Here is a 27,953-nt window from a genome sequence, read left to right as displayed (position 1 = left end):
AAGAGAAACTTGAACACAGATAAAGATGGGTCCACATGATGCCACTGAGGAACAGCCAGACACAGCTCGAGTAGAACTGATGGAGTCCGGAATAACCATGGCACCAAGAACTGTAGGTAACTCCTAGCTATAGACCTGGCACAGAGTTAGGGTAATGTCCGATGTGCCAGCTATTTTCCCCTCCAGAGCCAGCTGATTCTGCCTTTGCCTCCTTGGACTTCTGCCAAATAAAGAGCTGGCACAAATCTAAGGACACCCTTTGGTGATCGAGGGGCTTATGGAGGGGTGAGGGAAAATATTTCCTGATTAGACCCTCCCCTCTCCCAGCATAGCATGCAGCACAACCTGTTTTGGCAGCTGCATGCTTTAGTAAGGGATAGGATTGGACTGTTAGTATTGTAAACGAGGCGATATAAGATTGGAGCAGGACCCATATGAGACAACACATAGTCCAATCTGAATTTTCTAATGTAAGGGTGGGATACAAAAAATGTGGGATAAGTCAATGGTGGATAAACCAGAGGTCTCAGCACTTGTGTCAATGGGTCCAGAATCTCAGTTTAGAGTTTTTCTCCATCTATATCAAAGAAATTATCAGTCTTAGAGAAATGAAGACAATGGATAGGTAATGGGAAATGTCCCTGAGTATGTAATGCAGCAGGTCGTCTTTGAACAGCGGTTGTCCTCCATATCTTGTCCTCCATATCTGACCAACTTGCTGAGGAATCAAAGAGTTTCCCACCTTAACTGAGAGTTGAAAGTCAAAATATCTCTCTCTCTCACTCTCACTCACACACACAAATCAACATCTGCAATCTCATTGCTGATAGAATAAAATATAACAAAGTGATTCAAGTTATTTGAATATACTTGTTGGGCTTGTAGAAACCATCTCTATTCAGGAGCCGTATAAGTGCCCATCATTGATTCAAGGCCATGCGTCCAGTCCTGAGTTGGCTACTCTAATTAGCTGCAAAATCATCTGATGATGGTGGAACTGTTGCTGGGAAGGGGGGAAGAGTGGCAGTTGCCATGCTTTCGCTTTCTTATTTCGAGATGCTCCAGTCTGGATGATATAAGGAAGGATTGAGGGATGGAGTACTGGATGGAACTTGTCCTTTTGTCTCCTCTAACTCTAGTGTTCTCTGGGAGATTGGAGGGCAGTAGACAGAGGTCTACTAGGAAGGACAGGAAGGCGTTCAAAATCTCCTTTTAATTATCAGAAGCCACATGTAGATTTTCTCTGGTGCATTTTGCAGGCACCGCCTTTGCTGTTTTAAAACTTCTCTCTGCAACAATGATGCCTAGAAACCTTCCAGAGGGCGAACCATGTCAGTCTATTGCAGCAAAAACTGCCAAGAGTCTTGCTGTGCCTTAAAGGCTCACTTTCTTTTTCTCTTTTTTCTGTTTATCCACTAAGCTTCCACAGACTACAGTCTGTGTCATCAAGTGCATGAAGTGCTACCCTCAGGGCAAAAATAGATGTGATATTAAATCCTGTTGTTCACTGGCATTTCATGCATTCATTTTTTTTTACTGCAAATAGCAGCCACTACAGAGAAGAAGAGCAACCAGAGTCAGGACTATGTCACAGCGGGAGGCAGTATTTAATCCTTTCCCAACCATGACATGGTCCCAGAGAAAATCCCCCTCCCAAGCTGCTATTAGTCCCAGAACGAAAGCTTCCATTCAGGTTGCTAAACCCCCCACCCCCACCCCCTGTGGCTGGTGAGGGTTAGAACAAACAATCATGCATTTTAAAAACACGCATTTAAAAATAAACACGCACTCACATATGTGCATGCACGCATGTACATATCAGTCCATGTTTAACATAACATGCAGTCAGGTTCTCAGTTGGAAGCAGCGCAGACACAGATTAAGGGGAAAGAAAATGTAAATGGTGGGGTCAAAAAGTTCTCAGGACTTTTGTGGATGCAGCTGGTTTCTAGAGGAAATGCAGGTTTCGGCTGTGCTTGGTGTAACTGTTGACATAGGAATTGATCATGGAAACTGGCCTGGTCATAAGCACACCAGACAGTTCAGACAAGCAGAAGCCACTGTCTCCAGTGGAAGGGTGAGTGCACTCAGAAAAGGATGTTTGCATAATCCTAGGATAGGATGAACTGCGGTTGTTCATGGCGCCTTCAAGCATCAACATTTTCCTCTGCAAGAAGCACCCTTCCCTCCTCTTCCTCTTTTTTATTTTTAAATTTTCCAACTATCTAACGCTGAAGGGACTGAGCTGCTGGAAAACCATGGCTTTCTGCTTCTGCTAGCAGGTAGGTCTCCATAAAAGTTATTGCTTTGCTCTGTAGAAATCTGCTCACAATGCCAGAGCTAAGCTCCCAAAACATATATGAGGCAGAAACAAAGAAGGAACTATCTCTGTGCATGTGAAGAGTAGAAGCTCGATCGGGCCCACAGACAGAAACATTGTGGCATGGAACCTGAGGGAGCAAGAAATCATTGCAGGTCAGCCAGAACATCAATATAGGCAAGATGAGGGTAAACTATGAGGTTTACAGAGCAATCCAAAACAGGTTTATTGGGAAAGCCCTATTTACTCACCAGGCCCTGATGGCATCCACCCAAGAGTTATTAAGGAATCGAAGAATGAGTTGCTGATCTCTTGACTAAGATATGCAACTTGTCCCTCAAAACGGCCACAGTGCCAGAAGATTGGAGGATAGCAAATGTCATGCCTATCTTTAAAAAGGCAAAGAGGGGGGACCCGGGAAACTAAAGGCCGATCAGCCTAACATCTATACCAGGTAAGATGGTGGAATGCCTCATCAAAGATAGGATCTCAAAACACATAGACGAACAGGCCTTGCTGAGGGAGAATCAGCATGGCTTCAGTAAGGGTACGTCTTGCCTCACGAACCTTATAGAATTCTTTGAAAAGGTCAACAGGCATGTGGATGCGGGAGAACCTCTAGACATTATATATCTGGACTTTCAGAAGGCATTTGACACGGTCCCTCACCAAAGGCTACTGAAAAAACTCCACAGTCAGGGAATTAGAGGACAGGTCCTCTCATGGATTGAGAACTGGTTGGAGGCCAGGAAACAGAGAGTGGGTATCAATGGGCAATTTTCACAATGGAGAGAAGTGAAAAGCGGTGTGCCCCAAGGATCTGTCCTGGGACCAGTGCTTTTCAACCTCTTCATAAATGACCTGGAGACAGGGTTGAGCAGTGAGGTGGCAAAGTTTGCAGATGACACCAAACTTTTCCAAGTGGTGAAGACCAGAAGCGAATTTGCAGAGCTCCAGAAGGATCTCTCCAGACTGGCAGAATGGGCAGAAAAATGGCAGATGCGCTTCAATGTCAGTAAGTGTAAGGTCATGCACATTGGGGCAAAAAGTCAAAACTTCACATATAGGCTGATGGGTTCTGAGCTGTCTGTGACAGATCAGTGGAGAGATCTTGGGGAGGGGGTGGACAGGCCGATGAAAGTGTCGACTCAATGTGCGGTGGCAGTAAAGAAGGCCAATTCTATGCTTGGGATCATTAGGAAGGGTATTGAGAACAAAACAGCTAATATTATAATGCCATTGTACAGATCGATGGTAAGGCCATACCTGGAGTATTGTGTCCAGTTCTGGTCGCCACATCTCAAAAAAGACATAGTGAAAATGGAAAAGGTGCAAAAGAGAGTGACTAAGATTATTATGGGGCTGGGGCACCTTCCTTATGAGGAGAGGCTACGGCGTTTGGGCCTCTTCAGCCTAGAAAAGAGGCACCTCAGGGGGGACATGATTGAGACATACAAAATTATGCAGGGGATTGACAGAGTGGATAGAGAGATGCTCTTTACACTCTCACATAACACCAGAACCAGGGGACATCCGCTAAAACTGAGTGTTGGGAGAGTTAAAACAGACAAAAGAAAATATTTCTTTACTCAGCGTGTGGTTGGTCTGTGGAACTCCTTGCCACAGGATGTGGTGATGGCATCTGGCCTGGATGCCTTTAAAAGGGGATTGGACAAGTTTCTGGAGGAAAAATCCATTATTGGTTATAAGCCATGATGCGTATGCGCAACCTCCTGATTTTAGAAATGGGCTATGTCAGAATGCCAGATGCAAGGGAGGGCACCAGGATGAGGTCTCTTGTTATCTGGTGTGCTCCCTGGGGCATTTGGTGGGCCGCTGTGAGATACAGGAAGTTGGACTAGACAACCCCCCAACCAGATCATCTTTTCTTCGGAGCAGAGAAAGTATGCCATCTAAGACAAATATTTGACTGGAAACATGTCCCAAGACAGTGCTGCTGGAGAGGAACTGTTTTCTCCATTTGCTTTGGGAGGCAACCACCCAAAGTCCCATCACATAAGATATCCTGTTACTATCCAGTCTATTCTCACCTGTGGCATATCAAGGGAGCATGTGTCACACAGCCCTAAGAGCACTGGGCTCAGGCAGATGTCTAATCTACTTTCTCATACAACTGTAGTTACTCAGATATGCCCAGAGCCATTACTTAATGTCCCCTCCTTAGATACACGTTACAGGTGGAGCCTATTTATCCATGTTAGTTCCATTCCGTGACTCGGTGCAATTAACAAAAAAAGTGTTGTGCTAAATTGCATAGAGTTACGCAAATACACTGCAGCGTGACACTTCCGGATGGAAGGAAACTAAGGCAGCTGATATCAATCCCCTCCCCTCCGCTCAGCCCTCCCTGTTGCCAGCTGCCCAGCTTCTTTCACAGTTGGGATGCTGATCTTTTAAGAGTCCAGCCCTATGCGTTTCTACTCAGAAGTAAGCCCCATTGTAGTCAATAGGGCTAACTCCCAGGAAAGTATGGCGAGGATTGTAGGTTATATCTCATGCTTTGCTTGGTGGGAAGGCTTGCTTGTGTTGGTGATAGCCTGCACCATCTCAATGGGGGGGGGGGGAATTTGGCAAACACTCCCTGGGTTTTTTAAAGCAATCCCCTCTGTTGCGACCACACCTGCCCCTGTGTGAGAGTGAGTGTGAGAGAGACCTCCACCTTGCTGCACTTGTTCTGGCTACAGAGATTTTCAGCCTTCCCCTCTTCAGCCTCTTTGCTGGCTCAGGGGCTCTAGGAGTGTTACTGTTCCTTTGCAAGGGGAACCTCTTCCAGGGCTCCAGGGCTATTTCCCTGCCTGGGTTGAGGCAGAGCCTTTTTGCAGTGTTTTGGGCTGCCTGGAAATGGAGCAAGACATCAGCACAGGGCAAAAGAGGCAAAGGTGTGTGTGACTTTTGGTTCCCCACCCCAATTTCATTAAGACAAATCCGCAGATACAAAATCCGTGGATAAATAGGCTGCACCTGTATACTCAATGCCATGAGTATCTCTCATGTGCTTGTTTTATATGATTGATCCAGGCAACTTCTTACTTGCAAGCCTCATCACCTTCCTAGGCAGATAAATAGCAAAAAGCCTCAGAAAGGGACCCCAACTATAGTACCAACATCTCTTAACCTGACTGGAGGCCCAAGTTCAGATCTTCCCAACAGCTCAAGACAATCTCCTGCACAGACATGTCCCCTTTTGAAACCCCTTCTCCAAGACGCCTCCTTAATCACATCCAAAGTCTATCCACCTGGTGCATGCATAGGTTGGCTGATTGGGACCTATGAGGCTCCAATAGATCAAGTGATTATCTGTTGAGTCCCAGTGAGTGTAGAATCAATTGAATTATAACACATTTCAGTTCCTAATGTCAGCTGAGGGACAATGAATGCAGCAGTTCTGTGCTACTGGGGAGAGACAAAATTTTGAAATTGGGCTTTTGTTACCTGTGCCAGTGGTGCCTGGGCATCATGCAAGGTTGGCCATTGTATGACCAGGGTTTGGATCTTGGTTGGAACAGGCCATCCTGGAACTTTTGGAATCTGGTAAAGCCCTGCAGAACTTTTCCACTGGGTCCTCAATCCTGGGGTGGTGGGGGAGGTTGAAGGAAGTGTCAACAAGGGTAGGATTCAAACCCACACATGCAATGTACAATGGATTTGCAGTCAATGGCCTTTGTCACTTAGTCATCTTGTCAAGGGTAGGGCACTGCCCAGTATAGGCTCAAACCACCAGCCTTCTGGTTAACAGCAGCATATACTGGTCAATGATCCAATAGAAAAGTAGGAGCAGAGCACCTCCTGCATTTTTACATTAGACAGATGAAAATGTTTCAAAGAACACCTGAAAGAAAGTCTGTAACACTTGCCTTTTTCTATCCCTGTGGATGATTCATCTGATACTTCTGTAGTTCAGCCACCCATATACCTGCACCACAGTTGTGTGAAGGTCTGGAAAAAAAAAATGGTGCACTTTGAATAGTGAACTGCACAAGAAATTGCCACACGGTAGCAGGTATCATAGAGTGATAGAAAGTACCACCCACATGGCAGCCTTTGATGTGTCAGTTTCTGCATAAGGCGCCACCTTCTCTTTTTCCTCTTTTGAAGGAGAGATGCTTCTTCCCATGGAGATGGCAATCCTCCTTCTTGGTTTACCTGCTGCTGGCACTCGCCTACTTGCTGATCACCATATTGATTGGGCTTGTGGTCTCCAAAGGTAATCAAAAGTTTAAGATGCTTCTGGCCTCAGGACATAACAAGATGTCTTTCACGCAGACATTTCTCATATGTGAAAGCTGCCTGAGAACTATCCCAAATCCACTGATCTCTGACTTGGAATTGTGGAGTGGTCAATGACAAACTGCAAAACCTGAAACCAGATTTTTTACCACCAGAGTTAGTAGGATATAAAGCCAAGTGGGACGGGACACAACACAGAAGTAGCTGCCTTATGTCCTGAATCAAACATTGGGCCAGCCTAGCACTATTCCTCTGGCTGTCAGTCATAGTCCAGTTCTCAAATAAAGGCTGTTCCCAACCCTACTGCCTAAGAGCCCCTCCACACAAAAACATTTTAACCCAACATGCAGGTGTATATGTTCTGCTCCTGAGCCATGGTGCCCCATCACCATCCTACCCTGAATACAGTATAGTGTGCACAAGCCATAGGCATCACTTTCAGGAACATACTGAAAAAACATCTGCCTTATAGGTGTAAATGAGTATTTCTACCAGCTGCTTTAATGGCAAAAGACACTGAATTCCCTTTCACTCCAGCAGAGGACAGCAGAACCACAGCTAATACCCAGAGATCAGTTCTGGCTGACTATGGCATCTATAAAGGAAGGGTGGGAGTCAGCCATCAGACATATGCACCTTAGGGAGACATGGACTAAAGATACCTTGATGGCAGTCTAGAAGAAGGCTGAGAGCTTTTCAGCCTTTATCCAAGCAATGAATTGCTCAGAATAGTCCAGATATGATGATAAACCAAAGTTTAACACTACAATGACTAACAAGCCTTGGAGATATGCTGGTTCCCCTTTCATTCTCTCACACGTGAGAGGAGAATTATTTTAGAATGAACCACAGAACCTTGGTTATTACGTACAAACTCATGGAATTGTGGTTTGTTCTAACTTCAATTTGTTGACAATTCCCAAGGGATCAACTGACAGCCAATCCTGAGCTGTCCAGTGTCCAGGACTGCCATGGTGCCAAAGTGGTTGCCACGGTATTCTGAGCGCACTGGGCAGCCGTCAGCAGTTCCCAATGCCTCCTTGGGGGAAGGGGGCATTCATCCCCTTTGCCCAAGTAAGGTAAGCAGCCCTGCAGTGGGGCTTCTTGACACTGTGCCAGCTCTTTAGCCAGCACAGAGTAAAGATGTCTCATGTCAGGCCACGAGGCCTGACACGGGGCTATGGATCTGGTGGAGCTGAGCTTCGCCAGTCCTGCCCCCCACCCCGCTCCCGCCCCCATGCCTTCTTCCCACCCTCCCCCTGCCCAAGAATGCCTCCCCTCATGCCCCCACTCAACTCTTCACTGCCCAGAGCTTTCCTGGAGCTCTGAGCGACAGTCTGCTAACCTCCAACCAGCACTGGCCCAGTGCGGTCTCCTGCTGGGGCAGCTCCATCACTGGGTCAGTGCTAACAGTCATATGCCTTATGACAGTGAGCCAGCATGCATTCTTCAGGATTGGGCTCTGAGTGGGCTAGTGAGGAGCCAACCAGAGATAAAGAATGCAATTCTAAACCCACTTACCAGGGAGTAAGTCCCATTGACTACAATGAGACTGACTTCTGAGTAAGCATGAGGATTGCACTGACAGGCTTTATAAGACCACTTGGAAGCCCTTTGGTCCCACAGCTTCGTCCCTCTGCATGAGTGGCTCCAAAGTGCAGCAGAGAGCAGGCCAACCATGCCTTTTTCTAGCAAACTGCCACAGTTGCACAGAAGGCTGGATCTGGTTTGGATTCTTCTTTGCAGCCTTATATTTGTTGCAGGCTCCTCAGTGCCTGGTTTCAGGAAGGCAAAAAGTGGTTCATCTCTGGTTCCTTCTACTGGAAGGACAGAGAGTGATCCTGAGACCGTGCTTGAATAGCTCTGCCACTCTGTCCTCCATTCTGAGCCAATAACACTGCATTCATCTTTTCATCATCTTAGTACCACCTTCCTCAGAACTGAGCATCCTGCGCGATGAAATCCATCATAATCTAACAAGCAACTCTGTGGAGTGTAAGTGTCAATCTCACCCCTGCTATTGCTCCAGTGGGCTATTCTCTTTTAATGTGGCATTGCAAGACTTTCATGCTGTTTTGATCTGAAGGGGGTGGGACTTTCAAGGCAATAACATGACTGGCAGCCAGTTGTGGTCCCTGATCACTTTTGATGGTGGTAAATAAGACCTCTGCTAACAGGTGGAGCACACAGCTTGTCTGAAGTTCCAAGCCTGAGGTTTATTTAATAATAATAATAATAATAATAATAATAATAATAATAATAAAACTTTATTTTTATCCCACCCTTCTCCCTAACGGGACCCAGGGCGGCTAACAACATATTAAAAAAACAGATTTTAAAAACATTAATACATAGCAGATAAAAACATTTAAAAACACATTACAGAGGCCATAAAACAGTAGTCAGATTAAAAGACAGAATAAAAGAGCAAGTCACCGAGGAATCAAGCCTGTAAAAAACTAAAAGATGTACAAAAATGTTAAGAAGGCCAGAAATCAGAAGGCTTGTTTAAACAACAGTGTTTTCAGGTCTCGCCGAAAACTCTCAAGAGAGAGTTATTTCAAGATTTATATCCAACTGTTTGAAAAAATTAACCACCATGAAAAGCAAAATGTAAAATAAAGTACGAGGCAATTAAGACAACAGAACACAGAAGCAAAGCAGATTCTGCCCTATGAGCACCACAATGATATTAAAGGCTTGAGGAAACAGCTTTTTCTATCTTGCTTCATTTCTGAACCTGTAATGTTTTCTCTTCCTCCTTAAAATACCTGTATCAAAATAGCACAACTATATTCCATGTAGTTGTGTTCTTTTGGTACAGGTATTTTAAGGAAGAAAAGACAACATTACATTAAAACATTCCATGACACTAAAAGCTCAAGCAAACAGAACAGCTTTTACCTCACACCTAAAGAAAAGAAGATGGCTGTCAGGTCAAATGTGTAGGAAGAGAGTCAAGACATCACTGCAAAAAAGGCCCTGCTCCTTGAAGGTGCACCATTGACTTTTGAGACTGAGGGCACAATCCTAACCAGGTCTACACAGAGTAAGTGCTATTTTGTTCAATGGGGCTTACTCTCAGGAAAGTGTGGTTAGGATTGCAGCCTAAGGCACCTGGAGCAGGCTTTCACTCACTATTTTGGTACACAGGCAGGTTGATACATTCACAATGAAACAGAAGATGTACTTGTGTAAGAAATGCACCAAGGGCATAAAAAGGAAGCCACACAGTTCTTAGAGGGTGGCTTGTTCTGGGTTAGCTAAAATGGGACATGTGAAAGAGAGCAAGTGATTAAAAGGTCTCTTTTGAACATCTCAACAGCCCTTTTGCTGCTTTTCTTTCTCTCCTTTCAATTTTAGCTTTGAAACTTTCTTCAGAAGTAAGCATGTTGCACAAACAGGTGAACCAGACTCACACAAGCTACAATGTGGAGTGTAAGTGTGTCTCCAAAGTTCACAATGGGGTGTGGGGAGTTTACACCTAATTATCTGGGGACAAGGCCAGCCCATCCATGAGGCCAGCTGAAGTGGTCTTTCCCAGCCCTATGTCCAGAATTGAACCTAAGATCTTATGCCAGTGGTTGTTGTGATGCCCCAGCCTGAGGGCCCTGGCCTCTGCCCCCTTAAGGGGCGGGGGTGCTATTTTTTTTAACAAAACATACGTGCTCCCAGGATCCAGGGGGTGTGGGGAGCCCCTCAGAGCACTTGCAGGGCTCCCCGTGGCTTCTAAATAGTGCAAGTTGCAAGCGCGACAAAACTGGAAATTCCTCTTCCGGTTTAATCGCACTTGCAACTTTCACTGTTTAGATGCCGCAGGGAGCCCTGCAAGTGCTCTGAGGGGATCCCCACACCCCCTGAACCCTGGGAGCATGTATGTTTTGTCAAAAAATAGCACCTCCTACCCCCACAGGGGACCGGTCCTAGGGATCGCTTTGTTGCCCCTGCCCCCGCAAAGACTTAGCCTGGGAGTAAATCTCCCGGTAAGTTTGAAAACCACTGCCTTATGCATTCCAAACAGATGCTCTAGTACTGAGCAATGCCCCCCCACCCCTAAATAATTATTAACATTTTTTAATAAGAAGAGTCACAACTTGATGTAAACAGTCAAGGGGGCAAGCTGTGTCCCTCGACAGTATTTATGTCACAAATACTAGACAGTTGGAGCTGTTCATAGAATAAACATGTTAGCAATAATTAAAATAACTAAGGGCGCAATCCTAACTGAACCCTAGGCTGGCACAAGTCCCTTGTGGCAGTCCAGGAGGGTCGCAAACATGCTGGAAAGCACATTTGCGCCTCCTCAAGAACCGGCTGGACTGGAGCAGGGACTCACGCCTGCCCACAGAGGCTGCATCCAACCCCTGCGCTGACACAGGGAGGGAGGGTTTCATCAGCTGAGCTAGGCTGACGCAGGGGTCTGAGGAGGGCAGGGAGGAGGTGGGGTGGAGGTGGGAGGGAGACATTCCGGGGGAAGGGGAGGGCAGGCAGAGGGACGTCCCGGGGCAGGCGGGGAGCAGGAGGTGGGGCTGGGACCCTGCTGTTATGACGGATCCCAACCCCATTCCCCAAGCAGCGCAGAGCAGCTTTAAGCTGCTCTGTTTTCCTCAGATCTGTGCCACCTCCTGAGGTGGTGCAAGCCCGAGGAGACCCATTGGGGTCATGGTGGCTTACCCGGGGGTAAGGGGAAGAGTTTCTCCTTGCCTCCGACTGAGCCACTTCTGGCCCCAATCTTGCACTGAATACAGCGCAGGCCTCCTGGCCTTCCTGTTCCAGCACATGATATGATTGCACTGTAAAAGAAGAATTGCATTTTTGCTGCTTGGGAGCCTCAGTGAGGATGAAGTTTCCATGAGCTGAGCACTTGTGGGCTCGCCAGCCTCTTACTTCTCTGTGGGAGATGACTGGAACTAACAGAGCTCCAAGGAAAACCTGCTTGTGCCTTCAGAAGCAAGGCCAATCTGGGGAACTGGGAGCCCCTCACCTCAGAAAGACTTGTCACCTGAGCTGCCTGCCCAAGTGGAGGTGTTTCCCAACACTGAACACTGGCCCTGACATGGCCCACTGGAGACTTGCATTTTTGCAGCAAGAAAATTCTGCTGGGGAAATGCAATGTCCCTGCAACAAAAAGCATGATCTTGCTCTATAATCATATCTGGATCACCTGAAACAAAAGAGTAACTACACCAGCAATGGTTATCATTTGGAAAGGCCCCAAAATATTGCACCGTTGTCATACTCTTGCTCAATAACTTTAGCATCAAGACTGCTTTCAGAATTGAGCAAACAGCACAATGAGCTGCTAAACCAATCTTGAAATTGTCGCTTGCTTCAAATATATTCCTCTGATTGTCAGAGCTGTGTGAGCAGCTATAGCCCAACCTAGGCCCAGAGGACATTCTCCATCTTGTGGACCCTGAAGCCACCAGTTTGAGCTAGAGACTGAGGTGCAGCAAGCCAAAATTACTGCTCTGTGGAGCATATAGTGGTAGAAGGCCAGATTCCTACTCAGGCCTGGGAAATCTGATTGATGATGATGATGATGATAAATGGAGGAGGGGAAGGATATAGTTAGTTCAATTACTTGCATTTAAACTTAGATATAGAAGGGGAAGAGGTCTGGGCATTGTGGCAAAGCCTTCACCCCAAAAAAGATGGATTTTAAGAAGGAAAGAGATGGAAGTAACTGCAGGGACTGATCTTGCATACCCCTAATCCCTTCTGAGGCCTAAGCACACACAGAGTCCATGGTACCTCACTAGGCCAAGTACCAGCCTCAGTTCCTGGCTCAAGCCTTGGAATTAACTATTGGTTATATCCAAGCATCTGGTATGTTGCACTACTTCTGAACCAGTAAAGTTGTCTCTTTCTCCTTAAAATACCAGTATCAAAACTTTCTTCCGTATTAAGCGATTTGGACAACAAGATGAAACAAATTCAAACAAGCAATCAAGATGAGAGTAAGTATAATGTTCATAGAATGTATTAATATAAGGATATTGGTTAACATTTTATTTACAGGTCCAGCCTATTTATACACGGATTTTTTGTACACAATTTGACTCAACACGAATGGCCCCTGCAAATGAGAAGGAATGTGCTGATCCCTGGAGAATTGGAAGAATTCATCCCTTTAAAATCAGTTTAAAAAACTGAACAGTCCTTTAACAATAGCCTCCTTACTGAGAGAGAGAGGGCAGCTGGCTGACAATCCAACAATCCATTTCTCTTCAGGTGACCTCTCCCTCCCTGAGCACATGAAAGAAAGGTGATCACTTTGCATTGGTGAAGGGTGAAGGGAGGGGCTGAGTAAAGCGCCTTTGTAAGACCTTGCAGGAGGACTGATTGATGGATTGTTTTCTTAATGACTCTTATCTTACATCACAAAGGTCAGCAAGGCTGTTTTTAATTCACTGGAGCAAAGAAACTTTGTTTTTTAAATTGATTTGCTTTTTTTGCCATCCACATTAGCACTTGGAACAGAACCCATGTGAATAATGAGTCTCAACCTGTATTTTTATTTATTTAAGAAATGTATACCTTGCCTTTCCCATGCCAAAGCAAATGTCCAAGGCGGATTACCAACCTTTATAATACTGTTAATAATAATAATAATAATAATAATAATAATAATAATAATAAGTAAAAACACCAAACAAGGCATTAAAACACTGATTTTAACACTGTATGGTGAAAAACAATAGCAAAACAGAACAAAAAAAATTTAAGGGGAATTTAAGGGAAAAAGAGAAAAAAGATAATTGAGCCAATGGGGAACCGATGAGTCCAGGGAGGCAGTCATCACCACAGTCTATCAGAGACATAGAAGGCAAAAATCCACTCAGCAACCAAATGCCACATGAAACAGGTATGTTTTGAGCCTTCCCACACAATATGGCTAATATGGCTCGAAGACTTGAAAAGACATTAGCGCAATATGGCTAATATGACTCGGAGACTTGAAAAGTGTCCCCTTCAGGACTTTTTAAAATCAAGTTATGGGGGGTAGTGACTTGGTGACTCAACTTAAGTCAAGCCATGCTGGATTTTCCCATCACTGCATATAAGGAAATGAAGTAATGCATATTAACAGTTGATTACCACTGGGAATGAGGATTAAGGAGTTAAGCCAATGCCTTTGTGGAAAAGATGGATTTGAAGAAGGATTCAGAGAGAGAGAGAGAGAGAGAGAGAGAGAGAGAGCAGTTGCGCCAGGTACTTGTTCAGAAAGGGGTTCATAGTCAGGCGCAGCCAAGGAGAATGGGTGGAGTTGTATTACAGCAAGATACATTCAGATGGTTGAACATGGCACAGTGGGAGAAACAAAGGTTACAAGCAGGGATTTAACAGCAAGGGCCAATGGGTTGAGCAGGGCAAGCCTGAGAAGAGCTTTAAAGGGAACTTTATGAAACTTCCCAGAAAGCTTAACATGATCACTTATATCAAACCATTTTGTCCCCATGTGCCCAACAATAAAGAGGTTTCTGTGATTCATTTTCAAGGTATGACTTGCCTTCCTTCCGAGTCTGTAACATTGTCTCCTTTTTTTGCCATTAGTGTCAAGGTTGTCTACAGAACTGAGCAACCTCAGAAATGAGCTGAACCAAACCCTAGCCAGCAACCCTGCTAAGAGTAAGTGCTTACAGTGGCATCACTAGGGGGTTCAGGGGGTGTGTGGACAGCCACGGCTGACACTCTCAAGGAGGCGACAGCACTCCTCACCAAAATTGTGAAAATCTTGTTATTTTTTAATAATACCATTGTATTGGCAACCTTCAGTCTCGAAAGTCTATGGTATCGCGCTCTGAAAGGTGGTTCTGGCACAGCGTCTAGTGTGGCTGAAAAGGCCAATCTGGGAGTGACAATCCCTTCCACACCGGGAGCAAGTTAATAATACCACTATGTTACATATCATTCAATGAGTAATCTGATGCAGAATGCAGTGAAACAAACTAAATTGATTTACCTGTATTCTATAAAAAGGTATAGCCAAATAAAAAGAAAGGGAAAACACAACTGTAACAAAAAGTGGATTTCTTTAACTTAAAGAAAGACAATGAGAGCCAATGAGGTGTTATTGTGACATAGCAGAGAACCAATAAGGTGATAGCAAGCTCTCATTTCCAAGTATCAGAGCTAATATTAGAACTCTTCGGGCGCAATATAAAGTATGTCCTAGGCTGGCGCAAGTCCCTTTTGCCAATCTTTTATATGGCACTTTTATAGAGTGCCATAAAGCACTTCTTTGCCACCGCGGAAAGAGGTAGGCTTGTGTACGTCTGTGCACTGGCCTCTGGAAGTCAAATTTGGCCCTGCTGCGCTGGGTATGTATGTATGTGCTGGCCCACCTTGTCGGCATGGGGGTTCAGGGAGGGCAGGGGGAGGACGGAATGGGGATGTTCTGGGGCAGGGAGAGGGTGGGTCATGGACGGACCAAGCCCAGGAGGGGTGTGGAGCCAGGACACTTAGGCCTAACCCCCCTCCTAGGTGGCCGAGCTTAGTGCCTGGCTGCTTGGTTCTGTGCCACCTTTTTAGGGTGGGTGACCTGTATTGTTAAACTAACTAAAGTGGGGGTTACACCAGCCCTAGTGATGCCACTGCATTTAGGCTGTGCGTATGATATTGCAATTGATTCTGTATGGTCTGGTATGGAAGGAGGTTCATCTTGGGGATGACTCAATGAGCTCTTGCACCAGGTGATGCAAACCCTAGGGACACCTCTGAGTGCCTCTCTGAGAATGAATAACTCTTCACCTGCACTATCTCCACTGCATTTATGATGCCCAGTCATGTACATTCCCACCAGAATGGCTCTCTACTTTTTCCACTGCAGATCCATCATACCTTTTCTAGAATGATTTATTGCCTACATGTATATCACATTTGTCTTCTGTAGACCTCATGATAGTGCAAACAGTTCCTCCCGATCGTTTTCCATTGGGAAATTGGCCAGAGCCAGATTTTCTTGGCTTCAGCAAGTTTACTGTATCTGGTACCTTCACACTGTGGCCTGAGACTAGTTGAAATATAAAGGCTGGATGACATTTGTATACAGCAAACTTGTGATCAGGAGCCTCAACCCAACCAGGACTCCCAAGAGTGATTTACCAAACCTACAGAAACAGAACCTGCAGTCAAACCCAGTCAACTGCATTTGTTGGAACACTAATTTTTTTCCTAAAACAACAGAAGAGGAAACCTCAGAACTGCACCACAAATGTTTAAGGCCATACTGTGTTTTCCCTCTGAAGAAGACTATCACTGTGAAATACTTTGGCCTACTCCTAGCAAACATTTCAAATGCACCTAGACTTCCTCTCTTGGTATTTCTGCACTGGTGCCCTCCCTCCTTTCTTTCATTTTCTCCCCTGAACCTTTTCTCTTTTGCTAGTGTTTCCATGTGGACCTAGAACCAGGGAATGGGAGTACTTTGACGGTCGATGTTACTACTTCTCCTTCAAGACTTCCACTTGGCAGAGGGCAAAGGCACTGTGCGAAGCTCGGAATTCAGGCCTGGTGATCATTGGTGATCTTGCTGAACAGGTAAAGATGCTATTTAAAACCTTGCAGAGGTTGGTTTTCCATGGTCCCTTGCTGTGACCATGATAACCCAGGAAGTGATCTACCCATGACAAAGAAGTAAAATTATTCTTTTTCACTTCAGACCATCCTCAACCACCTTCCTAGCAGTGAACACAAGGTCCAATATGTGACCTGTTATGTACATATGGGCAAAAATTAATTACATAGATACATGGTTGCCATGGTAGCCATGAAACCCTTTCCTGCTCCTGAGCCAAGGGCTTCAGCATAGACATTATATCTCTCCATGCTAAAAGTACAAATGCCACACCTGATATCACCTCGGCCAGGCAGGGAGACTGTTGGGATTCAGGGTGGATAGGAAACTATAGAACCTCAATTTTGTCTCACCTCTTCAGCATCAGGTGCAGAAGTGTAAACCCCAAGAGTTGCTGGACAGGGAACCTGGATAGGAGGTTGGATGCACAGCAGACAAGTATAACCTCCCCTCCCAGAAGACAAGTATAACCTCCCCTCCCAGAATACAGCATGGCCAGGAAACCTGGAGGACGAAGCTGGTGGAGACCAAATCCTCCTGCCTCATTCAATCAAATCTCCATTATACAGTTTGGTGCCCTCATCTAGGATTAAATCTGGAATTAAAGTGATCTTATTAACCAATCTAGTATTTAGCAGTAGCAATTTAAGGCTGAAGGGGTTTCTGGTAGAGTCATCAGTGCCCTCTTGGCCAGAAAATGGACTAGAAAGAGAAGTAGTTCAAACATGACAGCCTGCCTTGGTAGGGGTTAGAACTTGATGATCTTGAGGTCCTTCCCTATGATTCTGTGACTACTTCTCCTAGAGGGTTTGTTCACTCTCCACCAGCATACCTCTTCTAGCCCATCACCCTACTTAGGACGATGCTCACCCCCTCTCCCCTCTCTGCCCGTCCTCCTCAGAGATGGCAAAACTTCCACTGGAGTATCTGGTGCCACTAACAAGAACAGTGGGATGGCCCAGGGAAATCCTTACTGCCCCAGAGTATTCAATCAAAACAAAGTTGTGTGTGTGTGTCTTTTTTTAAAAAAAAACCGATTTTGAGGAGATGAGTCTCATTATCTTACCTAATTACATTTCCCAGGATTGCTTGAGGGAAGGCATTTTAAGTGGTGCAAAACTGATATTAAAAAATGCAACTTAACAAAGGCCCCCAGTATTCTGTAGACAGCTGCGGTGAGCAATGTTCTCAGTTCTCAGTGCTGAGAAGTTTCTCGTTTTTCCTGTAGATGGCAGAAGTGGGTCTCAGCTCCTCAAGTAAGCAGAACAGGATCAGCATGCATTGCAATGCCTTCTTTCACATTTGGTTCTAACTGTTGGCAATTCTCCACTTTATCGTGGCCCCTAAACACATAGACAGCTCCAGGAGTATGGGAAGAGCAAACGCATGCACACCAACCAGTTATTGCCAGATACCTATAATTACCTGAAGGAAAGGAACTTTTCATATGTTCAGAGCATTTTTCTTGATTGCTCCATTGAACTATGGATTGATAAAGAGCTGTTCCTCATGACCTTACTTTCATTTAGGACGGGAGCATTAAAACTCATTTGCTTGAAGGTTTGTGTTTGCGAACAAGTGCTAAGTAAGGGACTTTAAAAAAAACACCGTCATCAATTTTTTTTGAAATTTTTCTGTGGAAAGGAGAGGGCTGATACTATTTTTCTGAATTTTTCCCAGAGTGTTAGGATCACCCCATTTTATGCACCAATGTTGCAATGATCACTATTTTGGGGATTTAAGGTTCTTGAATTATTTGTAGGATATCCCCCCCCCCTATAAGTAAACATGAAACTTTGGCACACTTTGTATGTATGGTAAGGGATTACATTTTGTAATCCACTGTGATATCAGCCCTTCAGGCACAGGTAGATATACCTGTAATAAACTGCGAAATATAGGCCCAAATCCTAACCCACTTTCCAGCACTGGCATAGCTGTGCCAATGACACGTGTGCTGCATCCTGCAGTTGGGTGGCACTCACAGAGGCCTCCTCAAAGTAAGGGAATGTTTGTTTCCTTACCTAGAAGCTACATTGCCCTTATGTCAGTGCTGGAAAGTGGGCTAGGATTGCGTCCATAGTGAAACATCATGGTTCACAAACAAAGCTCTAGCAGGGACAGGAGACAAATTCAGACATATTCAGTAATATATTTCACTTTTCATAATTCTTCCACCACCAAAAAAAATACTAAAATCAGAGTTGCAAATTCCCTTTTGGGGGGGGGAGCAGGAGCCTGCCTTTGTCACAGAGTTGAACTAATATGTTTCACTGACATAACATAATCTATAATCACCTCCTGAAAGTGATGACTTGTGAACCATTTTCACCATTTTCACCAAAGTGTTATCTTCTATTTTGCAGTAGACTCATTCAAAGCCTCTTTATCTTAGCAAGTATGCTGCAAATCTATACACACTTACCTGAGAGTAAGTCCAGAGGCATCCGGAAAGCACTTCAAAAAACAGGCAAAATTTCACATTTCAGAAACTCACTGAAAACAGACGAAAGTGTTTCTGTCAAATGCAGGTGAAAGCTCATATTTTGGAAATCTGCCAAACATGAAAATTTGTTTTCTGAAAATTCAAAAAGGCAAAATTTTTTGTTTTGAAAACTCACCAAAAACAGGTAAAAACTGGTGTTTTGGAAATTCAAAAATTTGAATTTTGGGAATTTGCTGGGGGGAAAAAAAAATCTGTGTTTTTAAAAATAGGTGAAAACCTAAATTTCAAGATTATGCAAGAACAGGCAAATCTCACATTTTGGAAATTTGCAGAAAATGAGCAATATCTCACTTTTTCTAAATTCACCAAAATGGGCTAAAATGTATGTTTCTGAAATTTGCCTGAAATTGGTGAACTTGCATTTTGGAAATTCGTTAAAAACAGAAGTTTGCCAAAAACAGGCAAAAATCTGCATTTCAGAAATTTGCCAGAAACTGGAAAACCCTGCATTTTGGAAATTCACAGGCGAAAACCCATGTTTCGGAAATTTGCCAAAAAAATGCATATCGGAAAACATATCAGAAAACTTTGCATATGAAACCTTGCATATAGGAAATTCGCTAAATATGGGGGGGAAAACTTATGTTTCTTAAATTCACTGAAAACATGAAAATGTGCATTTTTTAAGAAAGGCAAAAGCTCATGTTGTAATAATTTGCCAAAAACAGCCAAAAACCCGTGTTTCAGAAAATCATCAAAACTGGTGAACAGACTTTTTATGAGAAGGGACTTCACCTTGTAAATGACTTTGATTGCAGCCCTTCAGTTACAGGTAACTATAATCAGTTGTGAAACATAGTGGTTTGCAAATGAATCTTGGGCAGCCCAATCCTGAGCTACCTGGAGCGCCCAGGCTTGGCGGCACCGAGGAGGACTGCCGCTGAATCCAGCGCTGAATCCAGCGCCTGCCACGCTACCACGGGAGGCACTCGGGAGAAGGCGACATTTGTTCCCTTCCCCCAAGTAAGGTAAGCACCCTGCAATGGAAACTGTACAGAAGCACTGTGGGCAGCGCTGGAAAAAAGCTGCAAGCTCATTCCTGGTGGTTCACATTTGAACCACTATTGATTCAGGTACATGGAAACACCTTGAATTTTTCTGAAGGCATTTCTCTCTTCTTGGAGACCTAAAAAAGATGTTCCTACAATGCAACTTTGGAATGGTGCGCAAGAGCACTGTTGGGGAGAGATTGATATGAAATGTTCCTCCCTGAAATCCACTTGATGCATTCTGTATCCTTCTCCAGTGTTTTATAACTGGTTTCTGTGTGTCTATAGGAGTGTGTATTCTGTGTGTATATACTACTAATCCTTCAGTCAGACCCTACCCTGTTTCCCCTTTCTCTGTCTTACAGAATTTCATTGCGTCTCGAACCAGGAATGATCGCTTCTGGATTGGACTCACTGACGTGAATGTTGAAGGACAATGGAGATGGATTGATGGCACGGATTATGTAACCGGCTTCAAGTAAGACAAGCCTGTGTACCCCGTGATCCAACAAGCCAAATGCATGACAGCAGCCATGCACTATAGCAGCCATTTTCAACCACTGTGCCGTGGCACACTAGTGTGCCGCGAGTGGTCCACAGGTGTGATACAGGAATTTGGGGGAAGATCATTTATTAATAGGGCCAATGGGGATGTGAGGCCCCCACTGGCAGCATGGTGTGCCTTGTCAATTGTCAAAAACCTGATGGTGTGCCTTGACAATTTTAGTGCCTTGTCAGTGTGCCACAAGATGGAAAAGATTGAAAATCACTGCACTATGGCCTGCCAAACCTATGCCTTTACAGTCTTAGGAAGATAGGATGGAAGGAAGTCCTAGAAAGGTAGGATGCAGATGCAAGGAAGTGGCAACCGGATATCTTGTCATCCTGTGTGCGCCACCGTGAGATACAGGAAGCTAGATGGGCCTTTGGGCCTGATCCAGCACGGCTCTTCGTATAACAAAAAAAGGGTACATAGTCCTTGATTTGAAATATATTAGGCCATGGCCATCCCAGATGATGCAGCTTGTGTCAAACTGCAAGTTGTGTCAAACTGCACAAACTGCACAAGTTGTGTCAAACCGCACTGTCAAACCCCAAGCAGCAAACAGACTTGGGGTTCCCTTCACCCTGAGTTGGCCACCACCTCCCTCCAACTTGCTGAGGACAGCATAAGAACATAAGAACATAAGAACAGCCCCACTGGATCAGGCCATAGGCCCATCTAGTCCAGCTTCCTGTATCTCACAGCGGCCCACCAAATGCCCCAGGGAGCACACCAGATAACAAGAGACCTCATCCTGGTGCTCTCCCCTACATCTGGCATTCTGACTTAACCCATTCCTAAAATCAGGAGGTTGCGCATACACATCATGGCTTGTACCCCATAATGGATTTTTCCTCCAGAAACTCGTCCAATCCCCTTTTAAAGGCGTCTAGGCTAGACGCCAGCACCACATCCTGTGGCAAGGAGTTCCACAGACCGACCACGCGCTGAGTAAAGAAATATTTTCTTTTGTCTGTCCTAACCCGCCCAACACTCAATTTTAGTGGATGTCCCCTGGTTCTGGTATTATGTGAGAGTGTAAAGAGCATCTCCCTATCCACTCTGTCCATCCCCTGCATAATTTTGTATGTCTCAATCATGTCCCCCCTCAAGCGTCTCTTTTCTAGGCTGAAGAGGCCCAAACGCCGTAGCCTTTCCTCATAAGGAAGGTGCCCCAGCCCCGTAATCATCTTAGTCGCTCTCTTTTGCACCTTTTCCATTTCCACTATGTCTTTTTTGAGATGCGGCGACCAGAACTGGACACAATACTCCAGGTGTGGCCTTACCATCGATTTGTACAACGGCATTATAATATTAACCGTTTTGTTCTCAATACCCTTCCTAATGATCCCAAGCATAGAATTGGCCTTCTTCACTGCTGCCGCACATTGGGTCGACACTTTCATCGACCTGTCCACCACCACCCCAAGATCTCTCTCCTGATCTGTCACAGACAGCTCAGAACCCATCAGCCTATATCTAAAGTTTTGATTTTTTGCCCCAATGTGCATGACTTTACACTTACTGACATTGAAGCGCATCTGCCATTTTGCTGCCCATTCTGCCAGTCTGGAGAGATCCTTCTGGAGCTCCTCACAATCACTTCCGGTCTTTACCACTCGGAAAAGTTTGGTGTCGTCTGCAAACTTAGCCACTTCACTGCTCAACCCTGTCTCCAGGTCATTTATGAAGAGGTTGAAAAGCACCGGTCCCAGGACAGATCCTTGGGGCACACCGCTTTTCACCTCTCTCCATTGTGAAAATTGCCCATTGACACCCACTCTCTGCTTCCTGGCCTCCAACCAGTTCTCAATCCAGGAGAGGACCTGTCCTCTAATTCCCTGACTGTGGAGTTTTTTCAGTAGCCTTTGGTGAGGGACCGTGTCAAACGCCTTCTGAAAGTCCAGATATATAATGTCCACGGGTTCTCCCGCATCCACATGCCTGTTGACCTTTTCAAAGAATTCTATAAGGTTTGTGAGGCAAGACTTACCCTTACAGAAGCCATGCTGACTCTCCCTCAGCAAGGCCTGTTCGTCTATGTGTTTTGAGATCCTATCTTTGATGAGGCATTCCACCATCTTACCCGGTATAGATGTTAGGCTGACCGGCCTATAGTTTCCCGGGTCCCCCCTCTTTCCCTTTTTAAAAATAGGCGTGACATTTGCTATCCTCCAATCTTCTGGTACCGTGGCTGTTTTGAGGGACAAGTTGCATACCTTAGTCAAGAGATCTGCAACTTCATTCTTCAATTCCTTAATAACCCTTGGGTGTATGCCATCAGGGCCCGGTGACTTATTGATCTTTAATTTATCAATGAGGTCTGAAACATCTTCTCTTTTAACCTCTATCTGACTTAACTCCTCGGTTAGGAGGGGCCGTTCAGGCAGCGGTATCTGCCCGAGGTCTTCTGCCGTGAAGACAGATGCAAAGAACTCATTTAATTTCTCTGCCATCTCTAAGTCTCCTTTTATCTCCCCTTTCCCTCCCTCACCATCCAGAGGGCCAACCGATTCTCTGGCGGGTTTCCTGCTTCTAACATATTTGAAGAAGCTTTTATTATTCCCCTTAATGTTGCTGGCCATGCGTTCCTCATAGTCTCGCTTGGCCTCCCCTATCACCTTCTTACATTTCTTTTGCCACAGTTTATGTTCCTTTTTATTCTCTTCATTAGGGCAAGACTTCCATTTACGGAAGGAAGCTTCCTTGCCCTTCACAGCCTCTCTAACTTGGCTGGTTAGCCATGCGGGCACTCTCCTGGATTTAGTGGAACCCTTCTTTCTTTGCGGTATACACCTCTGCTGGGCCTCTATTACTGTTGTTTTAAGCAGCCTCCATGCACTCTGGAGAGACTGGACTCTTTTTACCCTCCCTTTCAACCTCCTTCTAACCAGCCTCCTCATTTGAGGGAAGTCCGCCCGTCGGAAGTCAAGGGTTTTTGTTAGAGATTTGCCTGGTATTCTTCCCCCAACGTGCACGTCAAAACGGATCGCAGCATGATCACTGTTCCCCAATGGCTCAGTAACGTTTACATCTCTAACCAGGTCCTGCGTACCGCACAAAATTAAATCCAGAGTCACCTGTCCTCTGGTGGGCTCTGTGACTAGCTGATCTAAGCCACAGTCATTTAGCACGTCAAGAAATCCGGTTTCCTTATCGTGACCAGAACACAAATTGACCCAGTCAATATGAGGATAATTGAAGTCCCCCATGATTACAACCCTGTCCTTCCTTGTCACCTCCCTGATCTGTTTCCTCATTTCAAGGTCCCCATCAGATTTCTGGTCTGGAGGACGATAGCACACCCCCAGTATTACATCACTGCTCAAGCCTGGTAATTTAACCCACAGAGATTCTACGGTGGAGTCGGACCCACCTTCAATCTCTACTTTGCTGGATTCTATCCCTTCCTTAACATAAAGGGCCACCCCACCTCCAACACGCCCCTGCCTGTCCCTCCTGTAGAGTTTATAGCCCGGGATTGCGGTATCCCACTGATTCTCCGCATTCCACCAGGTTTCCGTTATGCCCACTATGTCAATATTTTCCCAGCACTACTCCAAACCACTTCCCACTTGCTAAAAGTGAGCAGGAAGTAGTTCAGAAGATGGAGATGGCTTCCCTGTCTCCTTACTTCACTCCTTCCTCGGGTAGTCCCTTTAAACGAGACAGGAAGTGTAGTAAACACTGGGAGTGCTGCCAACACGTCCTGTACTTCCTGGTTTGTTGAAAGGGATCACTCAAGGAAGGAGTAAGGTAAGGGATAGGGAAATGGATTGCTGCTGCCACTGCCAAAAATCTAGTGAAAGGCTGTGATCTGGCCACCTATCCTCTTAGCTTACTTCACACTGTCCCTTTAAACAAAACAGGAAGAACGGTTGCACTGGCAGCACTTCCAGTGTGTCTCCCACTTCCTTCTACTTTGAAGTTGGTCTTCTTTTTTGTCTGTATATTGAAACATTCAATGCTCACTCTGCTTACTCTCAATAGTACAGCAATATTCAGTAGCATCAAACCAAATGAATGGTTTGTGCATAAGATTTGGAATGACTCATGGTAGGACTCCGCTATACAGAAACAGAGATAAGAGATGTATTAAGGGAGATTTAGAATATACAATGATGAGACACTGAAATATAAAACAGATGAAAATTATATTTATTGCTGAGCATAGCCCTGAGGTAGTTGTACAGAATAAGGAAAGAAATCTTGGTTACTGCTGAAGGCTGGAAATCCATTCTCCAATTTGGCTTTGTTACTCCAGGCAACCTCTGACTCAAGGAAAGCAAAAAACATTCAGATCAAGTTATATTCACCTTTAACCATATTGCAGTAATCTTAGATGGTTGACTTCATCCAGCCCTGTGGATTTGGGATCAGTCACAACACTTTTCCCAGGCAGATTGGAACAGGGGTGGCAGGTGCGAAGGCGAGATACAGTAGTCCTTCCTACATAAATTATATCAGTAGAAACTCACAAACACAGGACCAACATTTCCAAGTGAATGAGCTACAGATGACTCCAAATTGGTCATTTCCTTGTGCGGGAAGAACCTATAGCGTTGTCTCACTCCCACAATCTATACTACTATCCCACAATCCCACAAAAAGTATACTACTTTTGATATGAGGTTAGAAATCACGGTGGAGGCCCTCTTGCTTATAACAGAGCAGCAAAGAGGAGCTGGAACAAGGAAACAAGGAAAAGCAGAAATGGGGCAGTACTAGAACAAAAAAGCATAAGAAGAATCCTGCTGGATCAGGCCTGGGGCCCTTCTAGTCCAGCTTCCGGTATCTCACAGTGGCCCACCAGATGCCTCAGGGAGCACAGAAGACCACAAGGTACTTGCATCTTGCTGCCATTTCCCTGCATCTGGCATTCTATTTATCCTCACACACACCCATGAGGACACCAGTCTGCAACTTAGGTTTAACTTGGGCCACCTTATTAAACCTAAGTGACTAATTTTTAAAACATGAAACCTATTAAACACACCACCCCTCCCTCACCAGTCTGGAGTTGACAAAAAACTACCATCCATGACCAATTCAGATGACAGAAAAGATACTCCTACCCAGCCCTCATGATGAGCAACCTGCTAATCTCAGACTGTACATACCCATCATGGCCTGTAATTGGTGATCGAGTTTTCCTCCAGAAATCTGGCCAATCCCTTTTGAAGCATCTAGGTTAGAAAAATTTTCTTTTGTCTGTTCTGACTTTCCCAGCACTCAGTTTTAGTGGATGTCCCCTGGTTCTGGTGTTGTGAGAGAGGGAAAAGAGCATCCCTCTATCCACCTTATCCATCCCCTGCATAATATTGTATGTCTCAATCATGTCCCCCCCAAGCATCTTTTTTCTAGACTCAAATGCTGCAGCCTGTCCTCAGAAGGAAGGTGCCCCAGCCCAGTAATTATTTTGGTCACTTTCTTCTGCATCTTTTCTAGTTCCACTATGTCCTTTTTAAGATGTGGTGACTACAACTGAAAACAATACTCCTGTTGTATTGTTGTATGGGCCTTGCCATCCCAAGTATGGGATTGACCTTCTTCATCATTGCCACACATTGTGCTGACACTTTCATCGAGCTGTCCGCCATCACCACAATCTGTCTTTTGAGATGTCACAGTCAGCTCAAAACTCACAGTTGGGAGAGATCCTTCTGGAGTTCCTTACAATTCCTTCCAGACTTTACCACCCGGAAAAGTTTAGTGTCACCCACAAACTTGGTCACTTTGGTGCTTATCTCTGTCTCCAGCTCATTTATGAACTTCTTACATTTCTTTTGCCAGAGTTTGTGTTCTTTTTTATTCTCATTTGGGCAAGACTTCCGTTTATGGAAGAAAGCTTCCTTGCCTTTTACAGCTTCTCTAACTTTGCTAATTAGCCATACTGGCACCCTCTTGGACTTAGTCAAGCCCTTCTTTCTTTGCGGTACACAATTTTCAGGGCCTTTACTACCATTGTTTCAAACAACCTCCATGCACTATAGAGAGACTGGACTCTTTTTACCTTCCCTTTCAACTTCTTTCTAACTAGCTTCCTCATTTGAGGGAACTCTGCTCTTTGGAAGTCAAGGGTTTTTGTAATGAATTTACTTGGCACTCTTCCCTCGACATGCATGGCAAAACAGATTGCAGCATGGTCACTGTTCCCCAACGGCTCAGTAACATTCACATCCCTAACCAGGTCCTGAGTACTGCATAATATTAAATCCAGAGTCATCTGTCCTCTGGTGGGCTCCATAACAAGTTGCTCCAAGGCACAGTCATTTAACATGTCAAGAAATCCAGTTTCTCTTTCTTAACCAGAGCATGAATTGACCCATTCAATATGAGGATAATTGAAGTCCCCCATGATCACAACCCTATCCCTCTTTGATGCCTCCCTAATTTGATTTCTTATTTCAAGGTCCCCTTCAGGTTATGGTCCAGACGATGATGGCACCCCCCCCCCACTATTATATCTCAATAGAAGGGGTTCCCCCCAGGGGATTGATTCCCTCTTCTCTAGAATGACATCCTCCAGCCCTGAGACTTCCTACCACGGTTGCTGAAGAGGTGATCCGCATGAGGATGGAATGATGCCTGCAAGTCCCCGGAAGTCTCACCATGGTCCCTCTCTCCCTGCCTCTGCTTCTCTAGGTTCACAACCAAGGCTGCAAGGGAGCAAACTCATTACCTGAGTCCCTGGGGCTCCTTGAGGCACACTCATGACTTATGCCTCAGAGTCATATAATCATACATGTGACGCTCAGTGCAAAACACTAGGTAGCCCCCACGCTGCTGCTGGCTGTCTAACTGCATAGCTACGTTTATTTTGGTATTTGCTGCTCCTCTTCTCAAGGGAAGTGAAAAGCAAAATCTGGGGCTCTGGCTTCCTTGCCCTACTGCTGAACCTGCACAGATTCTTGACTTGCTTTCCTTGGCGCTTTGTCCCAATGAGGCACTTAGTTACAGGAGGCGCCCGTAGCTCATGAAAGGTCCACTCATAAGGCAGGCCTGATTGTCTACTCTTACCTGGCTCCTCCCCATGCCTTTCTGGTTAATTAGAGTGATGGAGCAAAGAGCAAGAAGTACAGGCAGAAACGGGAGCTAGATAAAGTTACTGTGGAGGTGGTTGGTAAGTGTAGGGTATCTCCTGCCCCCATCCACCACCTGTGGAAGCCTATCCCACCTTGCTTCATTGCCAGTCCAATTGTGAGTAGAGCTTTGGAAGGCACTTGTCTTCATGCAGTGTGTTTTGCCCTGCAGGATAAATAAAAACTTTGGGTGGACTGGTTTCATCCAGGAGAACAGCACAAGGAAAGGGTTTTTCAAACACCCTCCCATCCCACCATAGTCTTGGTCTGAATCAAAGTCCCTACCCCTGCAATTGCTATTAACATTGTAAAAGGAAAAAGAGTTTCCATCCACAGATCTTCCACAACATATCTAGTTTGGAACCTGAGTGCCACTGAAGAAAGGCAAGATAAATGTAATAAGGAAGGGGACCAAAGGAGAGGACTTGGAAGACTGGAGGCATCTGGGAATTTGACAAGTGTTTGAGGGCAGAAAATGTGGCTGGAAGGGAACCATTTTTCTTTTAGCATTTTTTTAGCAGAATTACTTGACTGGCCTCTTTGTATAGGAATTGGAAGAAGGGTGAGCCCAATGACGCCGGCAGCAGAGAAGATTGTGCCCAAGTCGATACTGCTGGGGAATGGAATGATGTGCCCTGTGACGTCCTGGCCTTCTATATGTGTGAAAAACTTTTGCCATCCTGA

The 27,953-nt window shown here is 45.1% G+C and overlaps 1 protein-coding gene across 1 annotated transcript; it reads left to right on the top strand.

The window, feature by feature from the left end:
• Positions 1 to 25: 25 nt before the first annotated feature.
• Positions 26 to 27,953, top strand: LOC136638759 (hepatic lectin-like). Its single transcript, XM_066612788.1, has 6 exons — positions 26 to 112; positions 6,437 to 6,545; positions 9,932 to 9,991; positions 15,960 to 16,111; positions 20,009 to 20,121; positions 27,818 to 27,953. Exons 1-6 carry the CDS (start codon positions 26 to 28, stop codon positions 27,951 to 27,953), a joined length of 657 nt encoding a protein of 218 aa, XP_066468885.1.

Source organism: Tiliqua scincoides, chromosome 2, assembly GCF_035046505.1.
Source record: "Tiliqua scincoides isolate rTilSci1 chromosome 2, rTilSci1.hap2, whole genome shotgun sequence".
Classification (NCBI taxonomy): Eukaryota; Metazoa; Chordata; class Lepidosauria; order Squamata; family Scincidae; genus Tiliqua; species Tiliqua scincoides.
This window is presented reverse-complemented; position numbering and strand designations above follow the sequence as displayed.

Bases quoted from the DNA above. Each gene is read 5' to 3' on its own strand.
- LOC136638759 (XM_066612788.1), top strand. From the start codon at position 26: ATGGGTCCACATGATGCCACTGAGGAACAGCCAGACACAGCTCGAGTA. The intron at 113-6,436 runs GTAGGTAACTCC...CCTCTTTTGAAG, and splicing joins TAACCATGGCACCAAGAACT to GAGAGATGCTTCTTCCCATG. The intron at 20,122-27,817 runs GTAAGACAAGCC...CTCTTTGTATAG, and splicing joins GATTATGTAACCGGCTTCAA to GAATTGGAAGAAGGGTGAGC.